This window comes from Dendropsophus ebraccatus, chromosome 13, assembly GCF_027789765.1.
Source record: "Dendropsophus ebraccatus isolate aDenEbr1 chromosome 13, aDenEbr1.pat, whole genome shotgun sequence".
In the NCBI taxonomy this organism is placed as follows: Eukaryota; Metazoa; Chordata; class Amphibia; order Anura; family Hylidae; genus Dendropsophus; species Dendropsophus ebraccatus.
This window is the reverse complement of record NC_091466.1, coordinates 52,365,020-52,388,359: the sequence shown is the minus strand read 5'-3', so window position 1 is coordinate 52,388,359 and position 23,340 is coordinate 52,365,020. Positions and strand designations below refer to the sequence as shown.

Sequence of the window (23,340 nt, the reverse complement as noted above, 5' to 3'; positions counted from 1 at the left end):
ATACTGGTCACAGTTTAGGCATTGCTACAATGTATTTAGTCTATATGGTGTAAGGGAACCTGTCATCAGTTCCATGCTGAATGACACAGGTAAAAGCTCTCTTATTGCAGCCATCTACAATGCTTTACTTTGTAACTTTTTAATTTTTAAAGAAATCGTACCTTAAAAATTGGCTGTGAATGGGGTCCATGTCACCAGGGACTCCAAGTCCGCTTCTCCCTGCCCCACCGTACTTGATTGCTAGATCTCTCTGTATACACAAATAGGGAGACGCCTGTCAATCAAGCCCAGTAGGGCTGGGAGAAGCAGTGGGACCACCCTGGTTGGTTGTATACATATGTCATGTTATGTATGGCACTGTGTGGTGCCTACGTCAGAGGTGACATATACTTCCATCATATAGTATAACGCGTGAACATAGTTCAAGTAAAGTGTTTAATTTGATGATCTAATATTAATAACCAAATACGCACCAGCAAGTACTCCCCTACAGGAGAGGGGAGGTATTACACAACACTGCGGATATATGTCAGCTCCATTAGGCACTATTTGAAGTTATTTTTGCAACATTTTTCCAGATTTAGGTGAGAATTCCATTTAAGGCTATGTTCACAAAGTGTATTCTTTTTTTTTTTACAAGAACCGTTGTTGTTGCCAATTATAACAATGGCAATTCTTGTCAAAAAAGAATACACTGTGTGGAATCCCATGGGGAACAGCAGCCGTTGTGCACATAATGTATTGCCCTACGGCCGTGGAAAGAATTGTCAATTATTGTTTACAGTCTGTTCACACTATGTAAGGTCATTTTCAAGGCCGTAAATTGTATTACGGTCAATGGTTAATTGAATTGCAAACAGACCTAAAGGTGCCCGCAATTCAAATAATCGTTGGGTTATTTTCGTGCGTCTGATATGGCAGTATCAGGGGCAGGAACATGTAAAAATGTGTCTTGTACAGCGCCGTAATACAACGGCCCTTGTTAAACAACGGCCGTTGTATTACAGTGCGTGAACATAGCCTAAAGGGGGGGTTATTCCCATGTCAGCTAGTTATCCCTTATCCTATTGATAGCTGATCAATAGGATTCCACCTGCTGAGATCACGGTCTATAGGACAGTGCAACATTTCCAAGATAATGAGGCTATGCAGTGTTAGAAAAACATGGCCACTTTCTTCCAGAGACAGCACCACTCTTGTCTCTAGTTTGGATGCAGGTTTTGCAAATCAGTTCCATTGAAGTGAATGGAGCTTAATTGCAAACCACACCTGAACTGGAGACAAGAGTTGTGCTGTCTCTGAAAGAAAGTGGCCATCTTTTTCTAATGCTGTATATCCCCTTTAAGTGCTTATACCCCACAGAAAATGGATGAAGTGTTATCCACCGGGGGATCATTTTGTCCTTACTCTCAAGATCGTGCCGTTAGATCCCCACTGATCAGCCTGTTATCACCTATTCTATGGATAGCGAATAACAAGCTGAGATGGGAATATCCCTTTAAGCTCATGACTTTTTCCTGTCTGGTACAATATATATACATGTCAGTTAGTTAAACATACTGTTAGATTGTAAAAACTGTGATTGTACATACAGGGAGCCCAGATGGATAAGTACACACACACACAATTAGATTACACGTTCCCTTCCCACTCCCTCCCTACTCCACTTACAACATTTACTTTCTACTTACATTATATAACAATTAGGTCCCTAAACAAAGTCGTAGTATTTGCCAAAAAAATAAATAAATGTCGGAGAGCGTCGTCTCATTTGACTAAGAATTACCGGATATTTGATAAGCTTGTTTAAAAATGGAAGTATCCAAATATAATGGTAAACATCTCCTCTTCCACATGGACTGAGGGAGGATTTTCCTGGCTGGCTTACACAGCGGGTGATAATATTTGTGAATGTAATGTAACTGCTCTGAACCTTCACTGTGCAAATATTGAAATCTATGGCAAGTCAAAGACAGGGAAAGAAATCTGGGATGATGCAGTCGTATTTGCATTGTCCTAATGAGCTTGATTATGTTTAGTTGTGTTGCTTTGGGTGCAGGGTGTTTAGTTAACTCTTATTTTGCAGTAAAACTGTTACTTTTGTGTAATGGAGCCCCGCCTGTGCTTACGGCTGTAAATAATGGAGTCAGTGCCTGGGATTGTGCAGGACCATTCTTCCTTTGTAGGTTAGATGCACATCTGCATAGGGAGTGCTGCAGGTTATGTTGGAAGTGTTGAAAAAAATTGCACAGCATTAAAGCGAATGTACCACTAGGTACATCCCTTTTTTTTTTTTTATAGGAATGGATCAGCGCCGACCCGTGGATGCCGGTGGTGTGGTCCTTGGTTTGAACAGCCGCTCGATTCCCATGCAAAGCACCGGTTTATTCCTGAGCACCAGCCTGGCATGAAGCACAGGCGATGGGCACACTGTGACGAAATCCCCTCCCCTCTGTGACGCGACTCCATTAGAATTAATGGAACCGTGTCACAGAGGGGAGATTGTCACACTGGGAGCCGGCGGGCCCGCCAACAGTACTTTTGTGCTGGGCCAGTGCTCAAGAATAGACCAGCAATGTGGGTGGGAAATGGGCAGCGGTTCCTATCCATTCATGTAAAAAACCCAAATCGATACATGATGGTACATTCGTTTTAAAGCAACTCTGTATCCACAATCTCCACCTGCCCCCCCCCCCCCAAAAAAATAAATAAAAATAAAAAAACTAAAAACGCTGGTACCTTGTTGTAGCTGATAATAATAATAAAAGAAGTCCATTGCTGTGGTCCAAATCCTTGCTGGTGCCATTATTTGCAAAAAAACAAAAACAAATTCCGATAACAACGGGGTCAAAACTGCATTGGGTGACAATATCTCTCCCACACCTGAGTTCCTTTCAGTAATGCCCCTGGGCTGGATTATGGCTCTTTCACTGATCCAATCCTGTGCACACATCTTTTTAGCATAGCCAAGCTTATCGCGCTAGGCCTAGAGCACAGCAGCTCTGGTCATTACCTATCTGACCCCCTAGAAAATAATGGCACCAGCAAGGGTTTGGGGTGGGTTGGGGACAGATTTTCATCCAGCACTGTTATTATTTTCCATAGTTTTGATTTTATGATAGAATAGAACAATGGAAGGATTAGCAGTAGCATGGACCTGGCCTTACTCATATGATTATATGGCTCATTACTGATTGTGAGGCCAGCATACCAGAGTCATTATTGTACTCTTAGGGTTGGGTTACATGTAACGGAATTGCTATAGATTAGGTAACAAAAATTCTCATAATCTGCAGCATGTACAGTATTTGTTGGCGTTGAAAATGCTTTGGATTTATTGCATATTTCCCCCATTGACCTTGGTAGGCTAGAAAGACAGAGAGCATCGGCGGGCGCACATAGCGTAATACTGTATTGAAATGAAGATTGGAGATCGCTGCGGGAGGTCCCAACAAGCAGAGTGACCAGGAATATCAGGCGCTGACCGGCTGTCCGTTTGCTACTCCCCAATGGATGATAGGAGACGTAGTTCAGGATAAAAGTATTTATTAGTAGATGGATTACGCGTTTCAAGAACCTTCTCTTCATCAGATCCATAAAAAATGTGCACACAGTGGGGTTTAAATAGGTAAAATGGTGGGAAAACCAATTTGTGAAGTGAGCCCTGATTGGCTCCAGTGTAAAAACTATCACATGCAGTAAAACCAACAAATTCATCTTATAGCCTTCTGGCATATAGCATATATAAGCTGTTATACACATTAAAGTTGACTTTGGTAGGGAAGACAAAAGCTTCATTGTGAAAAAAATTAAAATAAAAAACAGGGTACTTCTTACTCAGTGCTGCCCAAGGAAGACATCCAAGAGTTGCCAGATAGAATAAAGATGCAATTTATTCATAAAAAGCACAGAAATTGACACGTTTCGGGAACAAGCAGGTTATTTTGAGAAAGGGGACCTGCTTGTTCCCGAAACGCGTCAATTTCTGTGCTTTTTATGAATAAATTGCATCTTTATTCTATCTGGCAACTCTTGGATGTCTTCCTTGGGCAGCGCTGAGTAAGAAGTACCCTGTTTTTTATTTTATTTTTTTCACTATTTGTCTTCCACGGGCCCCGTATCTGGGAGCATCCCGTTTGTGAAACAATCAGCTTTAGCAGCCCTCCTGCATCCTAGCCACTGGAAACCTCCTGCCACTCCATGGACCACCGTAGTACTTGTATCCCCACGGACAGTGAGGGGTTATACGCATAAAGCCCAAGGGGCAAAAAGGTGAGCAGCCTATTATTCTTCAATAATCGTCCCTTGTTTGATAGTATTACACGAGGCGCCGGGCCCTCTTTTTTCTTCTCTTTTTACTAAAGCTTCATTGGGCAGGGTCTGAGTGGCAAGCCTGCCACCAGTCCATAGAAGAAACAGGGATGAGCGCTCAGCTGAGTGCTTTCTCCCCCGGCAGAACACAGGCTTCTTTGACTCCCTATAGAATCTGCCTCCTGGCTGCAGTGCTTAGCTGATAAGGACTTAAAGGGGTTATCCAGCGAAATGTGTTTTCTTTCAAATCAACAGATTGCGGATTTCAGTGCAGGATTGTGGTATATTACAGCTTTCTTCTGCCTATACAGTAGGTCAGTGTAGCTATTTGGAGTTTTAACATTTCTGTATTTGACATGTAGTGTTTTAAATAACATATATAATGATATAGTTGTCCTTCCTTACAGCACTAGTGAGAGAAGTGTACAGCGCCCAGCGTGAAAGAGATGAAGCAATAATGGCGCGGCTTAGACTGGCCAATGAAGAGAGGGATGAGGCTCTTCTTCGTGTCCAGCAACTCCAGCAGTACATCCAAGAGTAAGATCAGTGGTGATGTGGAGATTCTTTTCTTTCTTCTGCCTGTATAGAGGACAAAGCCTATTGCCAAAATGTCTCATTATTCCTCTTTCTTAGTTCATTCTGCAATCTGGGATACTTCAGGTAGTCTAGTTGTCCTCCTTTACTGACCACCATCTCCATAGATGTGTAGAGAAGATGTCATAGGAAACTCTTCTGTAATAAACACAGCCTCTTCTTGCTTTACAGGCCTGCATAAAGAAATAGACACATTACATAAAAAAGAAATAGACACACGTCCCCTTCCCATGATTTTTTGATCCTAAGTTTAAAGGGGTATTTCACTTAAACATAACTTTTCATATGTTGCTTCCCATGGTGAGACTTACAATTCCTTCCATACTTGTTATTATCCATTTAGTCTCCTTTCCCCAGTTTTGAGCTGCTGCTTTCTGCTGAAGAAACAAAAAATTGTGTATGAGCCTTTCTTTCTGTCTCCCCTTCCCTTCCCTTCCGAGACGGCTGATTTAAACATGTCCCTATCTGAAAATTTGTAGAATTTTTTTTTTAATGCTGGGAGGGATAATCACAGTGATTTCATCAGTAAGTTGACCTCAGATTAACCTTTCCAGCATTACAAAGAAGCTACAAAGTTGCAGATAAAGCCTGCCAGGGACTTGTGTACATCAGCCGTCTTGGAAGGGACAGGAGGAGGGGGAGATGGAGTGAAACACTCACACTGATTTTTGTGTCCACAGCAGAAAGCAGCAGCTAAAACTGGGGGAAGAAGACTGAATAAATTGTAACAAGTATGGAATGAACTGTTAGTCCCACCAGAGGGCTGAAACATATAAAAAGTTATATTAAGCAGAATACCAATTTAAATCAATGGAGCTCCCCTTCAGAGAGTAGGAGGGGCTATCCAATTATTTCCCTTTACAGTGGAATATATCTATAGTCTTCTGCTAGAGATATACACGTCAGGAGTCCTTGTAGCATACAGCTCTGATGGAAGGCCAAAATGTGATGTAAATGGTACATTGCCAGGTCTATAGACCCTGCTGTATGAGCATCTGTACAGCAGGGTGTTTAGGTAAGGAAAATAATTTTAGAGTTTCTCAATTAGAAACAATAAACTATCTGAAACGATATATTGCCAGTCTCTTATGTAGCCCCTCTATTCTGCCATGTCCTTAGATGCAGCACAGGGCACCTAACAGGTCTTCTCTAAAATGAATGATACTAAATTCACGTTGTTGCCCTATCTTCTTATAGGGGCTTGAAGCCACAATAGAAACTATGTAGACATAGTTTGAGTCGGGCGTGCTTAAATTTACTTCTGTTTAACTTTTTTTTTTTTAAATCTCTTTCAGTGCTTATCAGCTGCTGTATGTCCTGCAGGAAGTGGTGTTTTGTTTTTAGTCTGACACAGTGCTCTCTGCTGCCATCTCTGTCCAAAACAGGAACTGTCCAGAGCAGTAGCAAATCCCAATAGAAAACATCTCCTGCTCTGGACAGTTCCAGACATGGACAGGAGTGGCAGCAGAGAGCACTGTGTCGGACTGGAAAGAATCCACCACTTCCTGCAGGGCATATAGCAGCTGATAAGTATGGGAAGACCTGAGATTTTTAAATAGAATTAAATTACAACTCTATATAACTTTCTGAAACCAGTTGATTTGAAAGAAAAAGATTTTCGCTGGATTACCCCTCTAGGTGCGCCCAACTCTTCATCAGGAAATCATAGAATTTTGTTACAGTCCAAGTGGTTCAATCATTTCTACAAGCATCTTATGTGAGAAGGATACTTAATTCTCTTTAAATCACTTTTCTTGTTTTGGCATGAAGATACCCAGCGCTTTGTTCATACATGTAGGTCTATATAAGCCTATGGAAATATTGACACGGACTTACTGACATGTCCCAGACAGACTAAAAAATACACAAATTTACCAGCACTGACATTGTCAGATAAACATTCATATACTGGCCATGAAAGATTGACAGCGCAGGAGAACAAGAAGATCACACACAAATAACACAACAGCGGCGGTATAGCTGTGTGTATCAATCAATACGCTGGTCTTAGCAAGCCAATATCATGCTGTTTCTCTGTAGGTGACTGACAGTCAGTTCTGTAGAGGAGTCGGGGTCTATAAAACTGATTCATAGGTAAAATATTTGGCTTATAGTCATATTTAAAGGAGAAGTCTGGCAAAATTATTTATTAAAGTATTGTACTGCTCCCCAAAAGTTATACAAATCACCAATATACACTTATTACAGGAAATGCTTATAAAGTGCTTTTTTCCCTGCACATACTATTGCATCAAGGCTTTACTTCCTGGATAACATGGTGATGTCACTTCCTGGATAACATGGTGATGTCACTTCCTGGATAACATGGTGATGTCACTTCCTGGATAACATGGTGATGTCACTTCCTGGATAACATGATGTCACGACCCGACTCCCAGAGCTGTGCGGGCTGTGGCTGCTGGAGAGGATGATGGCAGGGGGATGCTTAGTGTCCCTCGAGTGCCCTGTGTCCCTCAGAGTCTTTCTGCCATCATCCTCTCCAGCAGCCACGACTCTGGGAGTCGGGTCGTGACATCACCATTTTATCCAGGAAGTGACATCACTATGTTATCCAGGAAGTGAAGCCTTGATGCAGTAGTAAGTGCAGGGAAAAAAGCACTTTAGAAGCATTTGCCGTAATAAGTGTATATTGGGGATTTGTATAACTTTGGGGGGACAATACAATACTTTAATAAAAATTTTCGCCAGACTTTTCCGTTAATATAATCCTGAATCTCGTCTTTTTCTTAAATGGTCACTAAACTTTCAACACAGGGACAAATCTATAATTTAAAAATGTTCAATATATTGTAATAGAGGATAATTAAGTATCCAGTAACATAACCCATAGAGTTCTATGGGGAGGAGGAGGGAGGTGCAGACACATAAAGAAGCTTGTGAAAGGTCTAGTATGTCCTCTATCTCACCCTATGTTAGTCCAGAAAATAATAGTGCACAGTGGTCAGTATTGTGGTGTTCATTGGTAGGGACCACAGAATGTCCATCTACATTGTTGATCAGTATTGCAGACACACACCTTTCATATGTTCAATCTTCACAGATGTAGTGCCCCACCCCATCCATCTACCCAGGTATACAGTATGGGGGGGGGCCTCATTGCAGAGAGGGGATGTTCCTTTGGGTCCAGACCTATCATCGGCTGTCGACAGCGAATTGCTACATTTTTTAAAATACCGGAGGATTGAACAGTTAGTATATTACCTGTCCATGTTTCTGGGGTCTTCTCCTGTGCTCTGCATGCGTCCCGGCACTCCACGCTGCACCCTCACAGCGGCCTGTCTGAGTTGACAGTGGGCTGTCAGCTCAGACAGGCTGCTCTGAGGCTGCAGCGTGCGGTGCCGGGACTCATGCAGAGCACAGGCGAAAAACCCGGGAACATGGACAGGTAATGTATAGTATTAACTGTTTGGTCAATGGCTGCATGGACATGGCTAACGACGTCCGTGCAGCTCTTGCTAAACTATCATCAAGCTGGTTAATAGGCCCAGTAAACGAGTGCCAATCTAGCAGATCAGCAATCATTAACAATATTGATCGGGCCTTCATTGGCCCATGTAATAGGACCCTAACAGCAGTGGGACATTAAAGTGTCACTGTCGTGATTTTTTTTTGCAGAAATCAATAGTCCAGGCGATTTTAAGAAACTTTGTAATTGGGTTTATTATCCGAAAAATGCATTTTTATCATGAAAAAGCAGTTTGAAGCTCTCCCCCCTGTCTTCATTGTTCTCCTATGGAGAGAGCTAAAGAAAAGACCAAAACAGGACAACAAAGAGTTAATCTACAAATCCCTCACGGGATATCTCCTGTGACAGTCACCAGTGACCTGTCTGAGCTCGGATTACAGCTGTCACCCAGCTCCGTGCCTGTAATCCTCTGTTATCTGCTTTCTGCTGCCGGCTAACTCCCTCCTTCCTCCTCCCCTCTCCCCTCTCCCTAGAGCAGACAGGGTACGTCTCCTGCAACAAGTCACAATTTTCAGATTTTTCAGAGTGGATGAAAAAGAGGAGGGAGGGGGGACCTGGGAAAAGGCTTTTTACATGCAGATAATGGCAGATTTGGCTAATAAACCCAATTACAAAGTTTCTTAAAATCGCCTGGACTATTGATTTCTGCAAAAAAAATAAAAATACGACAGTGACTCTTTAAGCATGGCAGCTGACTACCATAGATAGTGGGGCTGCAGTGTAAGGTTGTACTGTGTTTCTCTGAAAATAAGACCTACCCTGAAAATAAGCCCCAGCCCCCCCCTTTTTTTTTGAGAAACATATAATATAGGACCCAATCTTATTTTCAGAGAAACACAGTATATGGAAATAAATACAAGTGTTATGTGCATAAGAGGAAAGGGATAAAATGAGAATAAGAGAGGGCAAACAGTGTTATACCTAAGGTTTCATGCAGCATTGGCCAAGACACCCCAACGTGTTTTAAGCTGTGTTGCTTCCTCAGGGGAAGCACAAATAAACAAGGTACCCAAATAACACTTCTCTTTTAATGAACTAAAAAAATACTTTAGGACGCCTGGACCATCATTGCCAATGGTTACCCCAAAATTAAAAATGATTAACTAGCTCATTGTTGGAAACCATCTCCTAGGACCCCTTCCATGACTAGAACAGAGATCTCCTGTCCCCCTAGTGAATGAAACAGCAGCACAAATGCCCAACTACCTTCACTGTGTATAGGGCCTCCATTCTCTACTATCTACTTTTCCCCTTATCCCATGGATACTGCCTAATTTTTAACCTTGTTATAACCCCTTTAAAATAGTGCCCCCTAGCGGTTATCTTGTATGAAAAACCGCCTCCTTTAAAATCCCTCGAATTCGACTCTTTTCTAAAGCAGAAATTTGTCGACCAGGCACAAAATCTGCAAACAAACTTTGTCTCTTTAAAATCCCGAAAGTTTCCTCAGTCATGTGACTTAGGACAAAATGAAGTGCCTAATATTTCTGGGGATCAGTGCGGTGGTTTATATAGATCATTCCCCGATTTTTCTGTATGGCAGGAATAAAAAAAAAATAAAAAAAAATCGTAAGGACGTGAAAACCCTAATTAAAAGAGAAACGATCAATAAAAACATGTGAAGAGCCTGCTTTACTAAACCGCCTCAGCACATATGAAGAACTGATCCCTGTAGCCATATATTGCGGTAAACATTAATAAGTTAACAGGCTGCAGCCGAGGAGAGATGAGCTCGGCATTATTGAAAGATACAGCAGAACAGCTGGCGCCGTAATGCGTCGGGAGTGCAGGGCGTCCCCTGAAGACGCGCACAGCGAAATTACTTCAACTCCCTAAGATTTGGAAAGAGAATTCATTTTGCTTCGGAATTGAGGAGCAAGTCTTTGGCCACTTAGCGCTTCTCTCTCTCTCTTTTTCTCTCTGCTCTCGTGTTTTTCTGCTTTACAACTTCTCATTTTCTCTCTTTCTTGTCTCTTGTCTAGGATGGAAGATATTAACCCTAAAGAAAGTGACATGGTAAGCGATTTCCCAGAGTGATTTAGCACTGCTTTTTTCTGGCTTAGACCCCTATTATTTGATGGGTAGGGGTCCCAGGGCCTGTTCTACCCTGGAGGATTATACTAATCCATATAAGTAATGCTGCGTTTACACGGAGCGATAATTCCCCGATTGTACGATTAACGATTTCGAAGTAGCAATTTTTTTTTTTATAACGATCAGCGTTTAGATGGAACGATATATCGTACGGAAAAATCGTTTTGCGATCATTTTGCAATCGCTTAAGCCTATCTCACACACAGGTTAAATCGGTGAACGACTGTTTAAACGGAACGATCTGCGAATTATTTGCGAGCGACCAACGACGATTTGAGAACATGTTCAAAGATCAAAATGAACGATTTCACGCTTGTCACTTGATCGTTCGCTGCGATTACACGTACAATTATCGTTTGAATTCGATCGTTATTGTGCAAATTCGCACAATAATCGTTCCGTGCAAATGCAGCATAATATATCCAAATTACACATAGAGCAGAGGTGAGTTTCTAATTGAACGTTTTGGGGGTTTTATTGTTTTCCCATCATGATAAATAATCCCCCCCCCCCCCCCAAAGAAAAAATCACTTTAAAAAAATTCTTTCAAGTCAACTGGTGTCAGAAAGTGCCAGAGATTTGTAATTTACTCCTATTAAAAAATCTCCAGTCTTCCGGTACTTATCAGCTGCTGGATGTCCTGCAAGAAGTGGTGCATTCTCTCCAGTCTGCTGTCACCTCTGTTTATGTCAGGAACTGTCCAGAACAGCAGTAAACATAGAAAACCTCTCCTGCTCTGGAACAATTCCTGTCTCGGACAGAGGTGGCAGCAGAGAGCACTGTGTCAGACTGAAAAGAAAACAATATTTCCTGCAGGACATACAGCAGCTGATCAGTATGGGAAGACTTGAGATTTTTAAATAGTAAATTACAAATCTTAAAATTTTAAAATCTTAAAAGTATATTACAAATCTATATAACTTTCTGAAACCAGTTGATTTGATAGAAAAAGATTTTTGCCAGATAACCCCTTTAAGTCGTTGATTCCTGCTTTATTAACACAGAACAGGAAACACCGGCGCAATTTATCGCAACCATATCTAGAAATACTGAGCTGGTCACATGATCTGTCCGTATGCTTGGTTATGGTGTATGCTTATTACAGCTGAGAGAGTCTATATTTTCTACAGACTCTACAAGAACTGCTGGATAAACTGGATGAAGCGGAAGATGGCCCGGACATTGTGCAGAATGGCGATCTTATATTAGAGCATATTAAGAGGAGCCAGGATAGAAGAGAGCAAATCACTGCTGAGGAAATGGGGGCCGTCATAATAGAGCGGGACACGGCCCGGGCTCAGGTAAGAGGTCACGCTAAAGTCAGCTGCTTCTCACTTCCTCCTGGATATTTCATGCATATAACTATGTAAATGAGACCTTCCCCTTAGAAAGTTGAGTCACGTTGTTACAATCACCAGCTAATATCCAGAGTAACCAATGTGTGCAGCATGGACAGCAGCAAGATAAGCTGGGAGTGACTCAGTAATGTCCTGGTAGGTGTTACAGGTATCTGGAGCCATGCTGACTGTATCCCACAGCAGCTGGAGGGAGCATGGGTTAGGATCCATAGAGCGAACACAACGATTGAGGTGATCCCACAGATGCTTAATTTGGTTCAAACTTAAGGCCCTATTACGCAAATCGATCATCGGCCAATATCTGCGTTAATCGCTTGGTGTAATAGAAGTCAAAGATCAGTCTACGTTGAAACGGCAACAATGAGGATAGTAGCCATACGCTGCCGTCGCCCCGTGCAATGGGAGTGGCGGCCGCAGACCGGCGCTATGTTCTATGGGCTGGCCAGACAATCTAGCGATCACCTGGACAGCCCACCCGGCTCTTAGGGCCCTATTCCACCGGACGATTATTGTTCGCATAATCGTTATCATCTCAAACAACCTCTATTGCGACAGACCTGAAAACGTTCACTCATTTCCATGGAAGGATAATCGTTACTTATGATCGTATTTGCAATCGTTTTCTCTTTGCTATTTCTTCGCTATTGCGTTCGTATCTACTGCGAACGACCGACCAATGTCTTATTCAATGCAAACGATTTGCGAACGAGCAACGATAAAAATAGGTCCAGGTCTTATAAAGCGATCAACGATTTCTCGTTCGGTCGTTAATCGATAACTGCCTTTCAACCGAACGATTATCGTTTAGATTCAAACGATTTAACGATAATCTGAACGATAATCGTCTGGTGGAATAGGGCCCTTACTCACTTGCTGCCAACACGTGTAGTAGTGCTGGCTCTAAAGTTTTGGCTGTCCAGGCATGATGGGAGTTGTAGTTTTCCAACAGCTGGAGAGTCAAGGTTCCCTACCCCTGCCCTAGACCATCATGCTGCCACCACCAGCTTGTGTTCTTTCAGCAGTGGTTGCGGGGCGTTTGTTCTGTGATGTTTCTCACCTGTATCTGTTTGATGAAGCCCTTGACAATCTGTGGAGACGCAGTTCTGATACGGACATAAAATCGAAGCCTTTTCTGCTGATGTTAGCAGGGGTGCCCCATATGTAGTAGTATTCACTGCTCTGTTATATTAGATACGGCTGGTAGCCCCCTGGTTCTACTTCACTACTTCAGCTACTTCACTTTATCATACGCATTCACCTCTCACTTCAATGGCACATGGCACCCTGCAGTTTCCACATTGCTTACTCACAGTAGTGCCATTTGTCCACTCACAATACACTTTCACTCCTTATATACCCACCAAGCTGCGCACCACACAAGACTTCCTTCATGAGCGGTGTATATATGTTGTAAATAATATCACATGATACTAACCAGCCAAGCGGGATGAAATATAATTCAGAAGCATAATAAATCTGAGTGATGAACAGGACTTAAAGGGGAACTCAGTGATTTTTTTTTAATCAACTGGTATCAGAAATTTTAACAGATTTATAAATTACTTCTATTTAGGAAAAAAAAAGTCTCAAGTCCATTATTTACCAGCTGCTGTATGCCCTGCAGGAAGTGGTGAATTCAGTGCTCTTTGCTGCCACCTCTGTCCGTGACAGGAACTGTTCAGAGCAGTAGCAAATCCTCGTAGAAAACCTCTCCTGCTCTGGACAGTTCCTGTTACAGACAGAGGTGGCAGCAGAGAATACTGTGTCAGAATGGGAAGAATATACCACTTTCTGCAGGACATACAGCAGCTGATATGTACTGGAAGACCTAAGTTTTTTTTAATAGAAGTCATTTACAAATCTGGACAAATTTACAAATCAGAGGCTGGACAGGTTTCCAATGTGTCCAATCACTGACAGAATATTATCCCATTCTTTAAATTATGTTATGTTGTAGAATGAAAAATGTTCACATGTTGAAAGTTCTTACACTGCTATGCTAGAGATTTACCCATGTCATGATCACTGCTATCGCTCATTGCATGCTCAAGCATGGCAAGGAGCAGCTATTATTAAACACATTGGGCCACATGTATCATCCGGCGGACGGATGATTTTTGGCGGAAAGTGCCGATTTGCGTATTATTTTATACGCAAATGGCCGATTTGCGAATAAAATAATCGCAAATCGGCACTTTCCGCCGAGTACGCCAGGGGGCGGAAAGGGGGCGGAAAGTAGGCGGGAAGTGGGCGGAACGGAGGGCGCGGACTCAGAGTCCGCGCGATTTATCATCCGTTCCGCCCAATTCTACGCCGAAAACCTACTCCAGTCCTCAGCTGGCGTAGGTTTTCGGCGGTGCGCACCGGCGCGCACAGGATTTATGTACAGGCAGTCCGCCTCTACATAAATCCCCGTACCGCCGGAGCTGCGGGGGCATTTTTAAGTCCGGCGTAAAAAACGCCGGACTTAATAAATGCCTCCCATTAGCTTCTGCTACTAGTTACAAATGAGAATCGGATACATAGCTTGGAAGAGGCTAGGAATCCATTTGGCCAGGGTGCTGGGTATGGGGTGCCTAACTAACATAAGTCCCACATTACCAGCGCAGTCTGCCCAGTGTGGAAAATATACTCCTTTTTACATTTACTAAGATACAGTCTATTTTTGGCGGCAGCCATGGGGAGGAACATAACAGGGGGGCAGGGCAAACTGGTGACCACTAAAGACTGGGTCACTAAGCTACCAATCCATGAAGGCACTACTGGGATTTGTAGTGATGGACATACTTTGACGTGTTCATACTCAATCTGTCCTTCTGTCTTCGTAGTTGTTGTTTCACATAGAAATAAGTGGAGCTTCTCTCTCCTCTCCGTTTTGTGATTGTTTGCAACCTCTTTGTCAGCCACAGGGTTAAAACATCGCCCCTACCGACACTGATCCAGAAATGTCTTGGATTCCTGCTTTCAGATTGACATCCCAGTTCCAGGGCTCACAGGGCCCCGTTACTCTCCCGGGCTGCAGAATAGGGTCACAGATGCTCTCGCAGGTACAAAGCAACCTTAGAATTTGTAGTCAAAGGTTGCCAGCTAGCAGCTAACTGATTTCCCTTTCTAAGGCAATATAAACATTCACTTGTCTTCCTGTAGGCCTTGCCAAATTCCATAATTCCAGTAGCAAGGCAGCTTAAATGAGGCTGAATGTCGTCAAAAGGAGGCAGAATTACTGAAGCCGTCTGTAGCAAGTCGTAAAGGAGCGATTCCACCCAGCAGAGCAGAAAATAAGCCTCTGTAAATAATCTAATTGGCTTCCCTAAATAAATCCCCCGCTGCAATGAGACACATCTCACCGCTTTGAAATAAACTGCACTTTTACCTCCGTGTCAGGATAGATTCCGCTCTCGACGTTAAGTGTCGGATCAAATCGTTTCTCAATTCTGACAAGAGACGCAACCTGTAGTCCCAGGTAAAACGCTGTGACCTCGGTTTCTATATCCAGCTGTGTACGCAGCTTTTTTTTTTTTTTTAATCTCGATTGAAGCGCCACGATGGAGCCATCTTTTCTGATTATGCCGGGAAGTTGCTTAAAGGGATTTTCCCTTTAAAGAAGTCTGATGACACAGAGTGGGACCTCTAGTGATCAGTCATGAGTGAACTGGGAGAAAGGCTACATGCACACATGGCTGTTTTTCCATGCTTAAACACATATGAAAGCTTTTAAACCTTCTTTTGCTTTTAAGTAGTTCTATAAAAAAAAAAAGTCAATGTGTTTTGCCCATTTTTATGCCCGTATTTTAATATGTTTTCAAGCTACAGCAAAACCTAGAGCACAATAATAATTTCAGTTTTTGGGGGACATTTAAAGGGGTTTTCTGATTAAAAAATACTTGTACCCCATCCACAGGAAGGGGAATGAGATCGCAGGGGGTCTGACCCCTGTGCTCCTGGGGATTCCTCTATCGGCCATCTGGCTGCTTTGTTATGAATTTAATACAGCACTCTGCTCTTTCCTGCGGCTCCATAGAGAATTTAATTCATAATAAAGGAGCCAGGCCTCCGATACAGAGATCCCCAGAGTGGGATCTCATACTGTCTATAGGGAACAAGTATTTTGAAGGCAGAAAACTCCTTTAAGTCCCAAAGTATTTTCAGAAATACAGCCATAAGCGGACAATGCTTAATTTTAGGTCCAGTACTGCTTTACAAACCAAATCCTTAATATTATGTTATTATCGAAAAAGTTTCTTTTAACTACTGGAGTATGCCGGTATTTGGACCCCCCCCCCCCCCCCTGAAGATTTCCATTCATATCCAAAAATTGGTCACAAAGTGTTATTATCTGGTGTTGGAGCTACAGAAAATGTGTAAAGACATTACTCCATGTTGTTATAGGAACATACCTCAAGTATACTAATGTTTTGGGTGATTTTGTACTCAGGGAAGTGTCGCTTTCATGGTACCTGAACCATGAGTCATCAAAGCGACCCCCGATGGCTTCTCCCACTAGCTTTGGTTGGTAGACCTCTTCTTGTTTGGGCGAAGTAAGAGAGAGCTCAATCAAGACTGGTGGGGCGGGGACAAGACATTGGGGATCGACCTGATAACTCGCGGTTCGGGCAGCATGAAAATCATGGCAGATTCCCTTTAAAGGGAACTTGTCACCAAGATAATGCTATCTAATCTATCGCCATCATGTTATAGAGCAGGAAGAACTAAGCAGATTGATATATATCTTCCGTATAAGATTCCGTATAACTTGTACCATGTTGATTGAAATCCCTGCTTATTTTGTGTCCAGCGGGTGGTGTTACTCAATGAACTGGACTCTTTAGCGTAGAAACACCAGAGATTTCAGTTTTACAGACTCTTTTCCCTCTAATAGATGTATATATATATATATATATATATATATATCTCTCAATATATCAATCCAATTAGCTCCTCCTGCTCTATAACATGATGGTGGTAGCTTAGGTGGCATTTTCATGATGACTGGTTCCCTTTAAGCAGTTGTATAAGGTACATTTGCTTGTAATCTGAGCTTTTTATAAGTCAGAGTTCCTCTAGCTGCTGAAAAACTTTCAGCATGCTCTGCCAGGAACTGTAGTTTTGCAATAGTTGGAAGCTCACATTCGGTACTATTGCCTAAACTAAAGTCCATGTGATCATTACTGGGACTGTAGCTTTAGGCTTTATACAGACAAGCGCATTGGGTGCCTGTACGCACCATAGTTATGCCTTCTGTTCAGAATGATTGGCGTTCTCCGTGAGTTTATAGAGCAGACATGTAGGTCTTACCAGTCGTCTTTATTGGCCCTCTTGCCAGTCCAGTGGCACGCTTGCCTGTACAGTGCATGTGTGTATAAAGACTTACCCTGTGCAGAATTATAATGTGCTATAGAAAAGCATTCCCAGGTATACTGCCCTAAGCTGGTTGAGTTTGAATTAATTTGTCGTTTCAGGGTGCTAAACCTTGAACCTATAAAGTGCTACATTGAAATCCTGTTAATCCTGCAGTCCAGGCCATCAGTAGTCAGTGCTGTGTGCGTAAGCACTACAGAGCCGCTCTGTGCTTCGGGCCGTGTTCAGGGGAGCGGCTTCTTAGATATCAGTCTCATGCAGGAAAAGCCAGCATTGCGTATTTTCATAGCGCCATAAATAACAGTCTAAAAATAAACCCTACTTTGTATGCCTAAATGGCCTGTGAATTAACCTTTTCAGTGTTTGCTAGCAGTCACCTGTATGTTGGCCACTATTATACTGCCGGGCCTGCATTAACCATGTAGGGTGATTATGGTTAGAGAAAAGCGAATGTCGGCATCGGTATAATGTTTTCCTTGTTACCAGCAGAATTCCCTGCATACCTGTGTATAACTGCAGAAGTATATGGCGGCTTTCAACAACACTTTGCCATATATATGTATATGTATTAATTTTATTTATTTTTTATAATTTTTTTTTTTTTTCAAAGTTTTATGTCAGCAGCACTGGAAACTAGTGATAACCATGGATTGCAATGAGCGATAGCTCTTTTGTGTAGGCCTAGATAAATATGGTGTAGTTATATGGGGGCAATGACAAAAGGGAAATAATAAGGACAAAATAATGGTCTCACTAGACCCAGCTTTCCGAATCTCATCAGCACTAATTCACTGGACCTTGAGGTAGAATGCGTTTGATAAGTAATATGAGAAGGCTTCTTACATTTTACTAGGAGTTGGACAGCTCCAGAGGAAGGTGCAGTGCTGCTACAGCCCTCCCTGGTATGACAGAGAATTTAAAGGGGGCTTCCAATCTGGACATAACCTACTTAATAGAAACAGGACCAAAAGGGGGCAGAGTACCTGATATGTAGTCAACATTATGTATAATCGATGGTATGGGCTCTGTTAGTGAGCTCACCTGGTCGGGTTGTGTGTAAACACAACCAATATTGGGGAGTATATACATCGACAGTCGAAGCATTTAGGTAAGTATTGTGCACCAATTCTGGTTATGGTTCAGACGCAGCAGCTATATGAAAAAGACAAACCTCTGCACAGACTGTCGTATGGATGATTTTTTGTTTTTGTTATTTTTGATTCTGGGTAACCTCTTATACCTTTTAAAGCATTTTCACAATTATGTGAGGTATTGCTGCCCATTAGTCCTGCCCTGCATACATGTGAATGAAAGGGAATCTGTCAGCAACCGGGCCCTACCTATGGTACTGACAGTGGCAGTCCCCTAATGGTACCTTTTGGTAGTTTGTCCATGCAGTGGATTATGCACAATCCTACTGTAATAAAGTGTAAAAGTTTTGTTTGGCACACCTCACCTCTCCTCCCTTCTCCCTCCTCTTCATGAATAATCAATGCTGCCCGGCCTCCTGCTCGCCTAGCTGTCAGCCACTGTCTCTGATTGCAGATCAGTCCTCTGTAGGTAGTTAATGTCTGAAAGAAACACTCAGATATAGTTGAATCTCTGAGCACAAATATTTTGGAGCTGTGGTCTGTCTAGAGACCTGCCAGCAGTTCAAATCCCCTGATGCAAATGACCATAGAATGGTGTCTATGGCACAGGTGGAAATGCGCACGGTCGTCAGAGTCCACGAGTGGGGCGAGCTGCAGAATCCGCAACAGGTTTTCCGTTGGGATTCCGTAGTGTGCACATACTCTTAAAGCAAATAAACAAAAAAAAAATCTCTTGTGGGAATGGTACCTAGAAGGTAACACACTTGGTGAGTGATGATCCCTCACCACTCTCAATACTATGCCCAAAGATAATTTCAGTCCGGAGCACTACTGTCCTCCCAACACTCCCTGCAGGACATACAGCAGCTGATATGTACTGTGAGACTAGAGATTTTTAAGTAGAATAAATTACAGATCTCTGGCACTTTCTGACACCATTTGATTTGAAAGAATTTTTGCTGGAGTACCCCTTTAAGAACATGGCACTGACAGAAAGGAGGCAATGGACAATACCCCTCTAATGCCTCTCACTGGCTAGCTGGCATGAAGTGCTGCAGCTAATGATCCCTTGTGAGTAGCCACCTGCATTGCTTTGATGCTGTTTTGTTTTTTTTTTTTGGGGGGGGGGGGTCTGCTGATTTTCCTTCACTTTAGTAGTAATTGGTAGGGGTTCCATGTTTCCCCCTTTGTGCAAAGACAGAACCTTTGTGGTGGAAAAAGAATTTCGAGGTGCTCATATACCTTCAGCAGCTGTCAGCTCAGTGGTAGTCTGGCCAACTATTTTTACCGATCTGCGCTTGGACATGAACGCCTATGTGTGTACTCAGAGAGAGGAAAGGGTAAGTCGCTGCCAGGGAACCAAAAGGGGAAAAGATTGGGGTGAAAACACCAGTGTCTGGAGGCCCCCATACACTTTAGACCAGATAGCTTTAGATGTCCACGCATGATTGGAATCTGAGTTCTTCTATGTTGGGAATTTGCAACAGCTGGGTGGTGAAGATTCCCCATCCATGCTTCAGACAGTCGGTCGGTTTAGCCGACTTTTGACTGAGGGTGGGTTCACACTATGGGGGAGATTAATCGAACTGGTGTAAAGTAGAATTATTGTCTTATTTACCCCTAGAAACCAATCAGATTCCACCTTTCATTTTTAAAAGAGTCTGTTTTTCCATCCGAAAAAAAACGGATTGCAAAAACGTAGTGTGAACTTTATGTTATGAGAGACGTTATGAGAGTATGCAGTTTATTTCCATCATTTAGGACACCATCATAGAATATCCCAGCTAGCTTATAACCATATCCAGACTTCAGTCGTAAGCATTCTGTAGATGAGTAGCAACTGTTTTATTATTTGCTCATATGAATTAAATCACTTAGGATTGGATTACATCTGTTGGGGTAGAAGTGATATTGTTTCCCTTAGTTGTGATTTCTCCAAATCGCAAAAACCTAGACTAGAACTTTTTTTCACTTCTGCCACTTAACAGGTCCCCATTTGATCCTGGGGAGCGGTGAAGAGGACCCCGGGTATTACCATCCAGGGTGGCTCCTGTTTCCAGCAGTAAGTGACTGATCCTAAAGTTGTACAAGGTATATTTGCTGTAGATAGTGATAACAAAGCTAAAGTGGGATCATTGGTGGTGGTGGGGGGGGGGGCACTTTTGCTCCAAGAGGTCTTCTACAGATCAGCACACAGTATGGAAGCACTTGTGAACTCTGGAGGTAAATAAAGTTGGGAAATCCTGCTGTAAATTTGCAGCTCTGGTATTTTGTTTCTGATCCTTTGCTCTGATAGTGTCCTGTCTCAGAGCCAGTGAGGAGGGCTATGGGTGGCCAGGTCAAGGCTTTAAGCTGGCCACAGACACAAGATGGGACTGGTCACCAGACAGATGGCGGCTCAGTTGAGAGCTTTACAAACAGTAGAGAATCGTGTGTTTCGCTGTCTTTAGTGGTAACCATCATCTATCTAGTCTAGACATCTACACATTGTCAGGCTGTGAGGTAATATTATGTGTTAACTATTATATGTCATAATAAATCTGTATATCTGGAATTAGTTGGTGCATCTGTGCTGATGCTAAATAACCTAAGGCCTTAAGGCCCTATTCCACCAACAGATCTGACGACAGATTATCTGCCAAAGATTTGAAGCCAAACCCAGAAGTGGATTTGAAAAGAGGAGAAATCCAGTCTTTCCTTTATGACCTGATCTCTGTTTATAGTCTGTTCCTGGGTTTGGCTTCAAATCTTTGGCAGATAATCTGTCGTCAGATCTGTTGGTGGAATAGGGCCTTTATTCACATGACCGATGCCGCGATAATCGGAGGAAGGTCGTGGCACGAGTCTCCTAATAGAAGTGCAGCTCCCCGCCACATTCAGCAGAGAGATGACAGGAGCGCAGAAGTCAACTACTCACCTACTTCCCCCCCCCCCCCACTGGCATGGGGGGTGTAGGTGAGTAGTTGTCTTCTGCCCTCCTGTCATCTCTGATGCCCGGGGGGGGGGCTGTACATTGGGGGATCCATGCCGCTATCCACACTAGGACATGTCCTGTTTGGATTGTGGACATGTCCTAGTTCACGAATTGTGTGAATGGCTGCATTCACTTATATGGTTCCTAAAATTGTCCATGGTCGCCGATCCGCAGATCCAATTTTAAGGGACATGTGAATGCAGCCTAATGAGTGCATCTGCCATGCCTGGATGACACCACTGTCACCCAGTCATCCAGACATGGTAGATGCACTCATTAGTTGGGGTGTAGACCATGGTCCTTTTATCCCAATATATGAGTTCTGTACCATCACAATATATGGCCATTTGGGTCCTGTCCCCTATTCTATGCCAATAATACTATTTCTCTATTACACCAACAGATGCTTGACAGATTATCTAACAGATTGTTGAAGCCAAAGCCAGGAATGGATTTGAAAAGAAGAGAAATCTCAGTCTTACCTTTATGACCTGTTCTCTATTCCTGGTTTGGGCTTATCTGTTAGATAATCTGTTGTTGTACTAGGGCCACTATAGTTACAGTAAGCAACAGAATTTGCTGGAAGTTATCTGTGCGGATTCTGTAGTGTGCGCGTACCCCTACTGAGAATAGAGTTTGATCCATTGTATGTATAATATTACCATCCATTCAGTGCTAAAGGGATAGTGACTGGTGCACTATGCTTCATTGTATGATTGTATGTTAAGAACATTAGTGAGGAATAGTAGACTTGGAAAGGCTGCAATGCAAAAATGCACAAGTAATGCGTCCCTCTGCTGCATCACTTCCCGGACATGTGACGCCAGCTGCAGCTCGCTGTTCTGTGTGTTAATTCTGCTCTGTAATCCCGTGTCAGCAGCACTTTTATCTCTCCTGTGATAGGCTGCGAGCTTGTAGTACTCAGCCGAGATCTGTCACAGCACAAGACTATACAAATATGCAAACGAAAGCATGTCAGTGTATCAACAAATACAGAGGTATAAACTCAAATATTTGATGCTCCTTCTAAGCACATATTTTCAGATGAATAAAAAAACAAATTACTACAGGACGGATAAATATTGACACTCGTCCTTCGAAAGGGGAAAAAAACTCCATCCAGGTTTCCTTTTGCCAAAGTGTGTGTATGTTTGTGTTCACTGCCATGATATAGCGGAATCCCGTGGAGATCACACATCCTAGGACGGCGTTGGCACACCGTCTGAAGGATTTCCATCTTATAGTGCAATTATGCAGTCATTTCCTGCAGGGCTGCTCAGGTGTAAAGGCTGATGTGACACAGCTATGTTCGGCCTCAGGAGGAAAAGAGAAACTGATCTGCTGCACAAGGATGTGACGTACACTTTATTCTGCCCCTCCAAAGTAAGTAAAGCTAAGGATACTATGGGATATAGAGGTATATCAGGTGCAGTATGGATAATAAAGGGGGTACTTTGAGAAGTAAGTCCAGATCACTGGGGTAATAAGTAAAGGTCATTATTCTTGTGTTATAATATCACTGTACTGAGTTGGGATGTCACTATGTGCATTGTCCTGGTCCCATGGTACCATGTGCATTATTCTTGTTCATGTACATTTTTTCCTTGTTCTGTAATCGTTTGTGTATGATCCCTGCAGTGTGAGATCACTGTGTTAATATTTCCTGGGCTATGACATCATTGTAGCATTATTATTAGACTATCACATCAATATGTGCATTGTTCTGGGCTGTGACATCATAATCTGCATTGTTACTGGGCTGTGACATTGTGTGCATTGTTTCTGAGATTTAAGGTAATTAAAGTGAATGTAGCATCAGGTACATTCGCTCACTGTCGTCATAACTTTCAAAATCTAAATCAACAGTAGATGTGATGTAAAGCAAGTTTGCAATATACATTCATAATTTTTTGTTGTTATCATGCTGTAACACAAAGCTGTATTTACCAGAAATCAGGGTCCAGTCTCCTGATGGCAGATTTTCAGATGCTGGTGGAAAAAAGCAGACTAAACACAGGAATTCTGGCCAGTACAGAGAGTCACGGCTCAAGGTGTCCATCAATCACATGACTG

The 23,340-nt window shown here is 42.7% G+C and overlaps 1 protein-coding gene across 3 annotated transcripts in view; it reads left to right on the top strand.

The window, feature by feature from the left end:
- Positions 1 to 23,340, top strand: part of MIPOL1 (mirror-image polydactyly 1) — a 253,339-nt gene that overhangs the window by 105,806 nt on the left and 124,193 nt on the right. For all 3 annotated transcript variants that reach the window (XM_069951321.1, XM_069951319.1, XM_069951320.1), the window contains exons 6-8: positions 4,719 to 4,848; positions 10,375 to 10,408; positions 11,617 to 11,787. In XM_069951321.1, coding sequence (XP_069807422.1) covers positions 4,719 to 4,848; positions 10,375 to 10,408; positions 11,617 to 11,787 — 335 coding nt within the window. The remainder of the gene's footprint in view (positions 1 to 4,718; positions 4,849 to 10,374; positions 10,409 to 11,616; positions 11,788 to 23,340) is intronic.